At 38.7% G+C, this 13,194-nt stretch overlaps 1 protein-coding gene across 1 annotated transcript; it reads left to right on the plus strand.

Moving 5' to 3' along the window:
• The first annotated feature begins 401 nt into the window (after nucleotides 1-401).
• LOC134678471 (uncharacterized) lies at nucleotides 402-11,973 on the plus strand. Its single transcript, XM_063537043.1, has 3 exons — nucleotides 402-632; nucleotides 7,875-7,927; nucleotides 9,452-11,973. Exons 1-3 carry the CDS (start codon nucleotides 615-617, stop codon nucleotides 11,652-11,654), a joined length of 2,274 nt encoding a protein of 757 aa, XP_063393113.1. The 5' UTR covers nucleotides 402-614; the 3' UTR covers nucleotides 11,655-11,973.
• The last annotated feature ends 1,221 nt before the right edge of the window (nucleotides 11,974-13,194 follow it).

Raw genomic sequence — 13,194 nt, forward strand, 5'->3', positions numbered from 1 at the left:
AGTGTTTCCATGCAGCCGTTGCTAGGGGATGTGCAAGATACAACTTATCCTAAGTTGCGCACGAAACATAACGTAACGTAACGTTTGATTGTACTCCGACTCCCCATAAATTTTCATACCCCGGGCAAATATGAAAATGGGAAACTAAGAGTAAACACCAAAAATATCTCTAACAAAGAAAAAATAATCTATATTATTAAGTACCTATGTGCTAGGTATAAAGTGATTTGTGAAGTTTTCTCATTATGAAACGATTTACAATAATTACGTCGGCACATTGCGAATTTTTCCTTCAAATTACCTACTATTTACGTAAGTTTTTATTATTCGGGTATCTTATACGTGTATTAATGCAGTTTATATCTTAGAATTGGACGTAAAGAGCGCGCAGCGCGTGCGCCGGCTGCACCCGAAGTGCAAGTGCACTACTACGAACACACGCGGCGTGCACTCTTTCAGGCGTGAAAATCAATGTTATAAATAATCAGACGCTCGCGAATAATTATCATACGAGCTTGAAGGCCAGTGCGGTTTTGACCAGTGCTCCATTCCCATGAAAAAAATATAGAAAAACGTGAAAAAACCTTCCCCCAGCGCAACAGCGGAAAGTGGACATGGATTGGTGGAAATTGGTCGGTATCATGTAGTGTCGTAGTTTTGGAATAGTGTTAAGTGACTGGTGAAAGTGACGTAAAAGGTGCATTTTGGGACAGTGAAACAAGTGAACCTAATGAGGATTGCATGATCTAAGAAAAGTGAAGTCTAAATACTTAATTCGTGAAGTATGATGCCCGATGTGGGCTAAATGGAATGAGGACTTAATTTTAAATTAAGTGTTTAAATATTGTATGTATCCAATACGGGCAATAAGTTAAACCAGACATAGAATTTAGCCGTCTAATATATTTTTTTATTTACGGAGCAGCAATGTACTACAAAAATTACGAGATATAGTTAACATGACATGACATTACGAGATACGAGCGTTCACAGTTACTTTAATAAGCTCGCATCCAATAACTTGTATTGTATTACATTGCGGGCCGAATTATTTTGTATGGTTAAAATTTTCATTGCATTTCTAAGTATCTCAATATACTTTTTAGGTCCTGTGCTACCACCGTTTAAATATTCGCCCGTATTGGATTAACACACTTGTTTAGGATTAAGTCCTTTTCCGGACTGATCGATAATATAGTGAATGCAAACTTTATTTTACGCACAGATTAAACATCTTCTTTATCATTTCTACTGTCATTTCACCTATTTATATAGGGTTATTAATACCATTTCAGTTATTTTACAGTACATATGATGATACTATTCCGCCTTAGGGCGGGATTAAGGGCAATACGTGCTTATGTCAAAAATGTAAACGGCCATATGTACTGTAAAACGTTGTACAGTCACCTGCAATAATATGTTAAACAACGAAGGCCGCAAAAATATCTGACACGATCTTATTTGTAGAGCTATAAGCAAGTGTCACATATTTTTGCGGCCTTCGAAGAGTAACATATTATTGCAGATGACTGTACAGTACACGTGCGAAAAGGTAATTCACGAAAAAAATATTATTTATGATTAACAAGCTTAAGTAAAACATAAATACACTGCTTAAACTGATATTCCTTATTTCTGGCACTTATAAAATTCGAGGTAAAAATGTATCACGGTAAATTGCACACACAGCACACACAATGGCAATAAATTATGAGAGCTTTTTTATAATGACTACATTTCAAATTTCTGCATACGGACATTGTCCAAAATGCATCGGATACACCGATAGGCAAACAACTCGACGCTGGTGTTCAAGGCTCTATAATTTGGACATGACGAGTGGAGTGGAGATGGATTCTGTGACCTCCACCGACATTCTAGGGCCGCTAAACGACACTGAGCGGCTACCGCGAAAACCGAAATTCGCAAATTGCGGGGATCTTTCTCTTTTACTCCAATGAAAGCGTAATTAGAGTGACAGAGAAAAATCCCCGCAATTGACGATTTTCGGTACTGGCCACATAGTAAGTGGTCAAACAGACGGTGTTAAGAAGAATAACTGGCTTGAAATCTACAGAACTGACCTTTGAGTAAGAGATCAATAAGGTCACTTATTGCATTTCTAAATTGCCCTTATATTCAATCAGTTAGGTATGAAAGAAAAATACTATATTCAAAATTCTAGACGACCGGTTAGGATAAAATAAATCTCAGCATCCCTGAGCATTATTTAGTTCAATTAATACAAAGAATGCAGATTGTAGAGAAATTTTTAAATATGTTTGATATAAATTTGAATAATAACAAACGTTGTTGGTTATAGGCTTATTTTATTTATTTTTAACTGAACTACATCTAACAGAATGTAATGCAAAAAAACACAAGTTCAAGTGAGCCTGGTTTTTGGTTAGCTCGCAGCACCTCAGCTGCTGCCATTCGCTGTTGTTTCTCGCCGGAGGCTGCGCTGCACTGGGCCCGTAGCCAAGGTAATAATTGTTTATCGTTAAAAGACAACCAAAAGAAAATTGGTATGACAGGTGCAAACGAAAACTCATGATCATAAATTCATAATTTCATACCTCGTCGTGGATTTCATTCGACACCCCGTTTTGGGAGGGTGTGAGTGGCCTCTTCCGCTTTTCAGCTGCGGAGACTGTATCGGGTCGCGTCCCACCTTGTGGAGCGGTGGTTCGCGCGTGTTCGCGCGTCATTTTGGGGACGGATGTGTGTCTGGTGTAATTTCATACCTACAATACCTACATTAAATACAAAGTTATAAACAATTATAACTAGGTAAGATATGTAACGCGTATGACGCGCAGGATCCCATCGAGCCAAAATGGGGACTGTGTGATTCTACAAACATGTAAGACATTTGAGCTTCTAAATAGACCTTATCTACAACCAGTATGTCTCTTGGATAGTGTTTATTACTTTTTCACACCACCTATTCGGAAATGAGCTTTTTCTTCCCTGCTAGGAGGGATCAAAGTGGCACTTTGCCTCCCTACTAGGAGGGATCAAAGTGACACTTTTCTGTTCAAGAACACTATTTTTAAATTTTTTTGTACATTATTTTATTAGCTTAAATAATCTGTTTAAGCATCAGATTGTGTCAACACTAAGTTTTATTTTTATTTTCCTCATAGTTGGTGTAAAAAGGAGTGTGTCACACGGTATCAAAATTATTTCGTCTTGGGCGTTAACACTTGAATCCCTCATTACGCTCAGGATTCAATGTACGCCCTTGACGGAAATATATCATTTTGATCCCTTGTAACACAAACTACTATTACCTATATTCTTGTCAGAAGGTGAATGTGCCCGTCATACTTGGCAGGATTTATTTACTTACATTTTCACTAGAATTATCAATGAGAGATGATTGATGCGAGTGAGAGTTTATTTATTGCCGTGTGTTTACCTGTCTACGACGACGAAGTATAAAAACCGGGCAAGTGCGAGTCGGACTCGCGCACGAAGGGTTCCGTACCATAAAGGAAAAAAAACGGGAAAAAATGCAAAAAGAAAACGGTCACCCATCCAAGTACTGACCACGCCCGACGTTGCTTAACTTTGGTCCAAAATCACGTTTGCTGTATGGGAGCCCCACTTAAAACTTTATTTTATTCCGTTTTTAGTATTTGTTGTTATAGCGGCAACAGAAATACATCATCTGTGAAAATTTCAACTGTCTAGCTATCACGGTTCGTGAGATACGGCCTGGTGACAGACAGACGGACAGACGGACGGACGGACAGCGAAGTCTTAGTAATAGGGTCCCGTTTTACCCTTTGGGTACGGAACTCTAAAAATGAAGGTTTTGTGTGTTGACGTTAATATATCACATACATACATATCGTCGGTATACTTCTAAAACATGATAACTACCTGAAACATAGTTTCGAGAAAACGCGAGTTGAAAGTTTGATCCTCAAATAAGGGAATTTAGAAACAAGTTTTGACAAATTTACTTTCACACTAAATTTATTTGGATATTATATTGTCTATAAACCGATATTATATTTGGATATTATATTTAAACCGAATAATATAAAATATTGGCCGCCAAAAACATGGGATGTTTTGCCTGTATAAAAAATGGACTGATGTTTGTATATTTGTTTATAATTATATAAAAAATAACTATACAGAATTAAAAATAACGACAGTGATAAAAAATACTCGTTCACACGGCATTATAAGCAAATTCTAAAAATTTACGTAGCAATATAAAGTTATAATTTACATGCAACGTGTTATTATTTACAAGTATAAAGAGTTGTAAGTGGTTCTAATATTACAGTTTTTGACTTCCCCCTTCTTTATTGAAGATACATGTGACAATACACTCCTTATTAACTAAATTACTTAAAAAATATGATATTGATATTATTAGCGTTTAGCGAACGAACTTAAATCAGTTTTAAGTGAATTTAATATTATCGAAAGAAATGCCTACAGGTAAATAATAATGAATAATGTTATGATATTTTACCAGTTGCTATAACTAAGTTCTTAATTATAGGTAATTCAGGCAATAAATGTTAACTTTACTTCGCGTGACCAGTTTTATATGTTGTTTTAAATACCCTTATTATCTTTTAAATGTACATTATATTTCATTTCCTGTCTGTTAGTACTTTTTTACACTCTGTAATTAGTAAATAATAAACATAAATAAAAAAAATCACATATATATTTAAAACAATAAAATGTGAACAAAACTGTATAAATAACTCATTTCTGACTATTTTGTCAGTTATCATGTTTTGGAAGTAAGCCGACGATATAATATATGTATGTGTAGGTACCTACAATAAGGAGCAAATTTTTTTTAAATCGACCCTTTAAAATCAGACACCACAAAGAAGGTTGGTGCAGATATTGGTCGGTCACTACTAAAGCTCTTATAACTTAATAATTGTTACATATTTGCTAGGACTTATTTTTCAAAAGTGTTTTTCAATAAAAAGAGATCAGTAGATTATGTTATTATACACGTAATATTAATATAATTAACTTATTACCTATTATTTTCATTAACATACAACGCTTTAATTAATAATCGCAAGTATTCACAAAAAGATAACATTTTATTTGTTTGTTTGTTTGTTTAGTTTGGTGAATGCTTTTCACATAGGTACGTTTAGTATGACCAATCAGCATCACGTAGGTGGTTGCACCTACATTTAAATTTATTTTATACAACTGACTTACTTATTTCTTCGATTTAGAGCTGAAATAAAGTAACTCAACATTAGTAAATATATAAAAAAAAATTAAAGGCTTTACGACTGTCAGGTACATAGTACATACCTACTTTTTATTCATTCAATATAGAGCGTTTGAACGAGTGCGAGGTTTCTTTTAGATGTGTTGCCCACATTAGCACGTTCGAGCTGGAATCAGTAGAGTTAGGTACCAGAACTCTAATGTTATTACATACTATAGCTTCGTCCCGCCCCACTTTTCGAAATCCGCATCACCCCCGACAACTTAAAAAACCAAGTCTGTGACGATGTTACGATAAAGTACGTCAGCCATCTTAGATTTCTTCTCCTTCGTCGTTATCCTCAAAGCTGAGGGTCGTGACCACCATAAGTAGCTCTATCTATAAGAAGTCTCAAGGCTGCTCTGTTCTGAGTCTGATGAAGTGCGGACTGTGTGCCACTATTAATTGCCTCCAGGAGAGGATCAGTCCAGAGAGTTGGAGCTATGCCTTTACTTCTTGTTCCCTCGACACGGCCATTCATTATGTTTTTCTCGAGGTTGTGTGATTCTGGTCTCGCCATGTGTCCAAAGAAAGAGCTCTCCGCCAGCAGACTACAGAGAGAGGAGTGAGGACTTGTAGTTGGCTCCGGATTGAAGCATTGGTGCGGCGTTCAGTCCACGACACTCCCAGCATTTTACGCCACCACCACGTCTCGAATGCGTCAATCCTATCCCTTAGCCTAGCTTTCAGCGTCCATGTTTCGGAGGCGTATAGGAAGATAGAGAACATGAGTTTACGCATTAGTTTAACTTTTGTACTGCGGTAGATGTTGCGATTCCTCCATATCTTCTCTAGGCGCGTTACTGTCGCTTTTGCAATCCGAGCTCGACGTACCACTTCGCTCTCGCAGTCTTCATCATTACGAATCAAAGATCCCAAGTAAACAAACTGTTCTACAGACTCTAGTTCGCGCAACTCGAACGTTCTCTGGGACTTTCCCGCTCGGTCGACATGTTTACAAACATCAGTTTGGTTTTGTTCCAGTTTATCCTTAATCCGTACACCACACTAACGGACTCCAACTTTTCCAGCAGTTCCGCTATCTCACTTTCGTTTGCACCAATGATAGTGGTGTCATCAGCAAACCGCAAGTTGTTGATAAGGTGACCACCGACTCGGATACCACCCTTCCAGCCTTCCAACACTCTGCGCATTATGTGCTCGCCGATGAGGTTGAATAACTGCGGGGAGAGGATGCAACCTTGTCTTATGCCACGTTCGGTTTTAGAAGAATGAAATAACGCATCATCGAGTCTGACTTTCCGTTGTCCGTCAACATAGAGGTTTTGCACTAAAAAGGTCGGGTATTCCGGTACTCCCATCTCCGACATGATTTTAAACATAACAGCCCAACTGATACAGTCAAACGCTTTGGCATAGTCAATAAAACAGAGAACCATTGGGATTTTAAAATCGCGTACTTTCTGTATCAGTTGCCTCATGTTCAAAATTTGCTCCCGAGTTCCTCTATTCTTCACGAAACCAGATCTTAGATTTATAATCTCCGAAATCCCTAACCACGAGAACCTAGAAAAGGATAGCCATAACGACTTTTGTCAATGCATAAAAGTAGGTACGTATCCGTTATCATTATCAAAGATTCGAAAGAGGTAAATTTGCACCCTCAAAAACCTAGAAAACGATATCCACTTTCCAAAATACATACTTCCATGAAAAATGTCCTACACGTGATAAAAAATATACGTGATTTTATTGATATTTATTTCTATTCTCCTAATTGCGACAGAGACAAACACCAACAACCCAAAATTATGAAAATAAGTTCAGCCATATCCGAGTAATATATTGGGTAACTAAAACTACTTTATTTTATAGATAAAAAGCAATAGATATTTTGAGCAAAAACAACTATAACTTCGTATTGGTTCTTAAAAATAGCTTATAGTTAGTAACAGACTTATTTCGATAAGATAAACCAATACCCAACAACTCCAAATAACGTCACCTCAGAGATAGTACATAGGCCGTTAGTTTCCTAAGTATACCTACCTACTTACATATTTTGATGAGGTAAAATTGTTGGTAAAATCAACTCTTTTTCATTTCTTTCCCGAACAATGATTTTTCTAACACCCCCGAGGTCTATTATTTGCAAATGACTTAATTTTTTTCATTGCCGGTTGTAAATCTCACAGCCTTGCACTACGCACCGATTTACACATACGTGCACTAAGTACCAACTGACTTTGTTATGCTTTTTTGTGGTGCCATAATTACTATTTGATTTTAATAGGTACCTACTCGGTATATAATCAAACGAAAGAAATACATAATCCAAGTCTGTAAATACTTAGGTATTAGATAGCTACTTATTTATTTTTAATAATATGTATCTAGTAAATTGATTTTAAATCTGATTTGATAATTTTACCTAAATATTTACAGTAGGTATTTGTATAATTATATTCACGATTTTTACCGTTCAAGCTTCAACGAACTGTTTTGTCTTGCAATCTGCATAAGTACATAGACAAGATGTACCTAGTTTTAATCCCTCTGAAGCAAATCGACATTGCCACAAAAAAAACTGATTGTTAATTAAAAGTATTAAAACCTAACTATTGTTTTTTTTTAGTTCGCCGTCCTGGTAGCTGTTGCGGGTGTCCACGTTAGCGCCGATGGGCCAAAGTAAGTAGAACTTTACTCACTTGTATACTAACTAACATGAGTATATAGGGTGGCTAAAAAATTAATGCACTCCCGTTGCCAGGGAGGTTTTGGGATTATACTGAGCAACTTTTACTATGGAATCAACCCCGAAATCGCGAAAAAAAAATTAGCTGATTCATACATTCTGGCTGGTCCATTTTCTATGGGAGTAAAATTTTTTTTTCGCGATTTCGGGATTGGTCCTATAGTAAAAGTTGCTCAGGGTAATCCCAAAACCTCCAGGGCAACGGGAATGTACTTAGTTACTTTTTAGCCACCGTGTACTTATAGTATTTATGTAGATAAGAAACCTATCTTGAATGTTGTCAATAAGTTACAGAAACGCACAAAGATTTAATTCATCAAGGCGAGGTATGACCAGACCGATTGCAACTATTTTGTGGTGATGGTGATAGTTTTATTTTTAAATAATTTAATTATGGAGACGAAAGGTATTTTTTTTTGTTAAAAGCATTGCGAAATGTTATTTATTACACACAGAGACACGATTAACCTGCCAGATCATGCCATATTGAGGTGTATATTATATTCTCTTACATACAAGCAAATACAATTAGTCTATTATGATAATTTTATTTAAAATTTTAATAGGACTTCTTGATTTTCTTTTTTCAACTAATTTTCAAACTATTATTGTCACGAAAATGAGAACAACTGTATCAAAGCTAACATTTAGAGTTTTGATTAAACACTTTAGTACAGGTGACAACTTTAATTTTGCACGTGTAAAGGGGCCCACTGATTACCAGTACGATATCAGCCTATCAATTGTTCGGAGGTGTCAAATTTTGCGTTTAACAGACATGCTGATATCGTCCGGCGAACTGATAATGTGCGGGCCTCTTTATGAATCCTGACACGCTTTTTTATAATTATATTTATATTCAAAATACCTACACATGGCAATGATAACCATGGCAGGCTAATCCATATACCTACACTTACTAATTACCTCCCAGATCAATACAACTGGTATTAAGTTAAAATCAACAATCATGTTATGTTAAATTTAATCATGTTTCACATAAACACGTCAAATAACCTTGTGTCCTTCATCGATACTCGTTATAGTTTGCGAAAGCGTTCTTATTAATCGCCCTAAGCCACGCGCTGTAAAATTCGATGTCAATGCACCAGCGATTGCGACCTTAAATTGTTATGTTTCCCCGCTAAGCGCTAATTGCTTGAAATGAATCAACCAACCAGGCGTAATAAGTACTTGGCCAGTAGAAAGTGCGAGTATCCCTAGCGACATTACGCACTATGAGGTAAAGACGATCAGTAATACTGGCGGTCCGAAATGTGTGAATTACGCGAAGTGTGACGGCGGGGCGGCAGCGACGTCGCGGCGACGTAGCAGCGAAAGCCGCTGCCGCATCACGCGCGAGCCATTGACACTAAGCGGAACCGCCACTGGCAAAATACGATGCATGCGATCGATCACTCGCAAAGATATACCGACACTACTTTGTTTTGTTGCAGAAAAAAGATCCGGATACATCTACCACAAAAGGTGAAGCACATACACCACCACAAGAAGATTTATATAACGCAACACCCTGCGCAGTCCCAGTATGCTCCCGCTTACTTGCCGAGCGCAGAAGGGGCAGTAGCGGTCCCAACGAACGTGGCATTGCCATCTGTTGCCAGCATTGTGCCACTTGATTCAGAGGAGCTGTTTGAGGAACCACATAATAGACTGCCTGGAGTTGCGGCTGCGGCCTCCAAGTTGTTGCCACTGTATAGAGCCCGAGGGTACTACGGACCCAACCACTCTGAAGTCGAAGAGCAGGATTATGACCTGGATCCTCCTCCCGAGCCGGAAGACTCCTACCTGCCGTCTGCCTTCTCAGCCCCAGCCGCGACCGCCGCTTCGACCCCTAAAAGGGTGAAGGTTTTAAAAGTTAACGAGACACCGCGAAAGAAGGTCAAAAAAGTAAAGCCTAAACGTATTATCACGGTGCGAAATAGACCTCAACCCGAAGAAGAACACCCAGTGTCCAGTTTTCATGAACAGTTCTATTCGGACGTGGCAGGATCCGGAACTATTAAAAAAATAAGGAAACCGCAACGAGTTGAAAAAATTATCGACGGCGACACCGAACACATTCACACGTATAGCGAAGAGCACATACACAAGGTAGTATTTGACGACAGGCCCAAGCTGACCGGCGTTGTGGGCTTGCACGGGCCGCGCGACCACCTCGCCAGCATGTCCGCGCTGGCCGCGCACCACCCACTGATTCCACTCAAAAACTCACAGGCCTTGCTGGCTCTCTCTTCCGACCCCTTCACAGGATTAACAGCTGTCGGGTCGATGGGAACGCCATCGCATTTAGAATACGCTGCTTACAATCCTCGCGACGTAACCCATGATCACATATTTCACGATCATGGCGAGATTACATCAGATATTGACGTAATAAAAGATAGCCTGAGTTCTCCTCCCAAGGGCTCTTACAATAGCCAGGGTTTACGAATCAGCGGAAGTGCCCCCAAACGCCACAAGTATGGGACACATAAATACTCAAAACCAACTAAACCGTCCGCATCGACTGACTTTTCATACTATGAAGGTATATATTCGCCCCACAGTCGTCCAAAGAAAGCGCCGAAACCTACACCAACAACACCAACGCCACATTACGAATCCTCATCGGAAGTGAACTATGGCGATTACAGGAGGATTCCATCTTTTAAAGTTAAAGACAAGTCTAAACTGAAAAGTCGTTATGTGACGCCGAACCCATACTACGGCGAAGACAAGCTCGCAGACTACCGGTTGCAGCAGGCCAGTGTGCCGGCGCCTTTCTCTTTGTCCAGCACCGTCGTGCACGACTACAAGCCGACGTCCTACGAGTCCTCAGCATCCGCGCAGACACAAACTGGTTTTACGAATTTTAAAGATCCGTTTGTTGATTTTAAAGGCTACTCTAACAACTTTGATTACGACACATATGCCTCTCCTTCAAACGTTCAAGCGACAGAAAACAAAGACAGAGAGGCGGCACGAAACAAAAATAAAAACAAGTCGATATCGACCCAAAATATAAGTTTTGGAGGACACACTCAACATCAATCCGTACTAGACCATCTAGAAGACCCGAACTCGTCTGGGTCGGGTGTAACCCTAGAGGACGATACGCCTACATCTGCGGAAATAAATGCAGCATTCGATAATTTTAAATCGACAGATATACCAACGGCGTACACTATTAAAGAAACTTCACCAGTACACCAATATTACTCGGCAATGGCTATCAAAGCGTTGCATGGTGACCCTATGTCGGCTCCAGCAGCTTCCAACGACAACTTCCAGTACGCCGAGCCCCCCACCCAGTCGACGACTTCTCAGCCGTCGTTGGTGGCCACAACCACAGGTTCTACGCTTCGCTTTTACAGGATACAAAGCACAGACACCGCGGCCACGCCTTCAACAGACCACCATCCTGGCACCAAGCAAAGCATACGCACTCGTGAGAAAAAAAGACTACAAAGTGTCGCATCAACAAAGGCTGGACCTGCGCATAGGTTTTCAGTGTTAAAGGAGTTTACATCAACAGACAAGAGTTCTGGCAGGTCGGTACTCCCGACGTCGCTCAGACATCTCCACAGATTCACAAACGAGCACCCAACGGACTCATCCACCGTGAGAGGGAAGCTCAAATATGGTGATAAAATATGAACAATTCCAAACTATAGTGCTATTGTTAGGTTAATACATTATCCGTGATCTTAGTCTACGTATACAACACAGGGAAGACCGCGAGTGCGTTGTTTGATACTCAACTGTTGCTAAGTGAATATTTATATTTTAAATTGTTTCATAAGTAGCCGTAATAATCATGCTCGATTATTATTTATGTAAATAGAAGCGATAACGGAATTCATTCATGCATTTTACGAATCTTAGACAAAGTTGTAATATACACATGAAGAAGTTTTATAATTACAAAATTAATAAATTACTACTTGACGAGTAATTTTATTACACTATACCTAATATCAGCTCATGATTGTGTATGATCAGAATTATGCTGATAACTTATAAATTATATTTAAGCTTTATTGCCGACTGTACATTTTTCCCATTTTATTTTATTTTTTGCACATTTTACCGTGACTGTTTTTATTAGCTATCTCGTTGGGGTTCCCGGATGATGTTGCATAGTTTTACTATCGAGTTTCTACACGACTATTAGCCACATAACGATTCACTAATCACTTTCTTCGGACTAACCGCACTGTAGGTACTATACAGAAGATCCTGGCTTGGCCACATGTCCACGCGCGGCGCCATCACCGTAAAACGTAGAGGAGATTTTCTGCATAAGGATTTCCTCTTTTCACTGTGACCAGTGCTGACGACACCGTGCCGTGGACGTGGCCAGGCCCAAATAATACCTACTGACAAGTGGCGCTATTTGGCCAACACTTCTTATATATAGGTACCGTAATAATTTTATCATTTTTCATTTTTGCTTATATCATAATTTAATATATATCATAACTGTAACTAAATACCTACAGTAAGTAATAATACAGCTACACTGGAATTATTGCGACAATCAACGGCGTTTCCGGTTAGTGTGGCCCAGGCATAATAAGTACTAAGGTAACTGATATTTAGTAGGTATTTACTTACAGTAATCAAAACTACGCTACAAGTAAAAGTAAGGTTACTATAATTGTTGCTTTCATGAAACAAGCAGGCGCTTTGTTTAATTCGGAAAAGATACAGATAAAAGGCAAAAAGAAAGGACAATGCGTTCACTGAATATTTAGAGTTCGTTTGAATTAACTCTCATATAACTTAGTAGGTACCTACCAAATCTGAGAATGTCACTACGCCTTTATATTTAACTTCAAGAACGCGAAGTCGTCACAATTTTTTATTATTATTTATTGCTCATTAAAGTGTTTAAAGTGTAATATTGATAGCATATTAAGCAGTGAACTAACGTAAAAACCGGGCAAGTGCGAGTCGGACTCGCGCACGAAGGGTTCCGTACCATAATGCAAAAAAAAAAACAAAAAAAAAGCAAAAACAAACGGTCACCCATCCAAGTACTGACCACTCCCGACGTTGCTTAACTTTGGTCAAAAATCACGTTTGTTGTATGGGAGCCCCATTTAAATCTTTATTTTATTCTGTTTTTAGTATTTGTTGTTATAGCGGCAACAGAAATACATCATCTGTGAAAATTTCAACTGTCTAGCTATCA

The sequence above is a fragment of the Cydia fagiglandana genome, chromosome Z, assembly GCF_963556715.1.
Source record: "Cydia fagiglandana chromosome Z, ilCydFagi1.1, whole genome shotgun sequence".
In the NCBI taxonomy this organism is placed as follows: domain Eukaryota; kingdom Metazoa; phylum Arthropoda; class Insecta; order Lepidoptera; family Tortricidae; genus Cydia; species Cydia fagiglandana.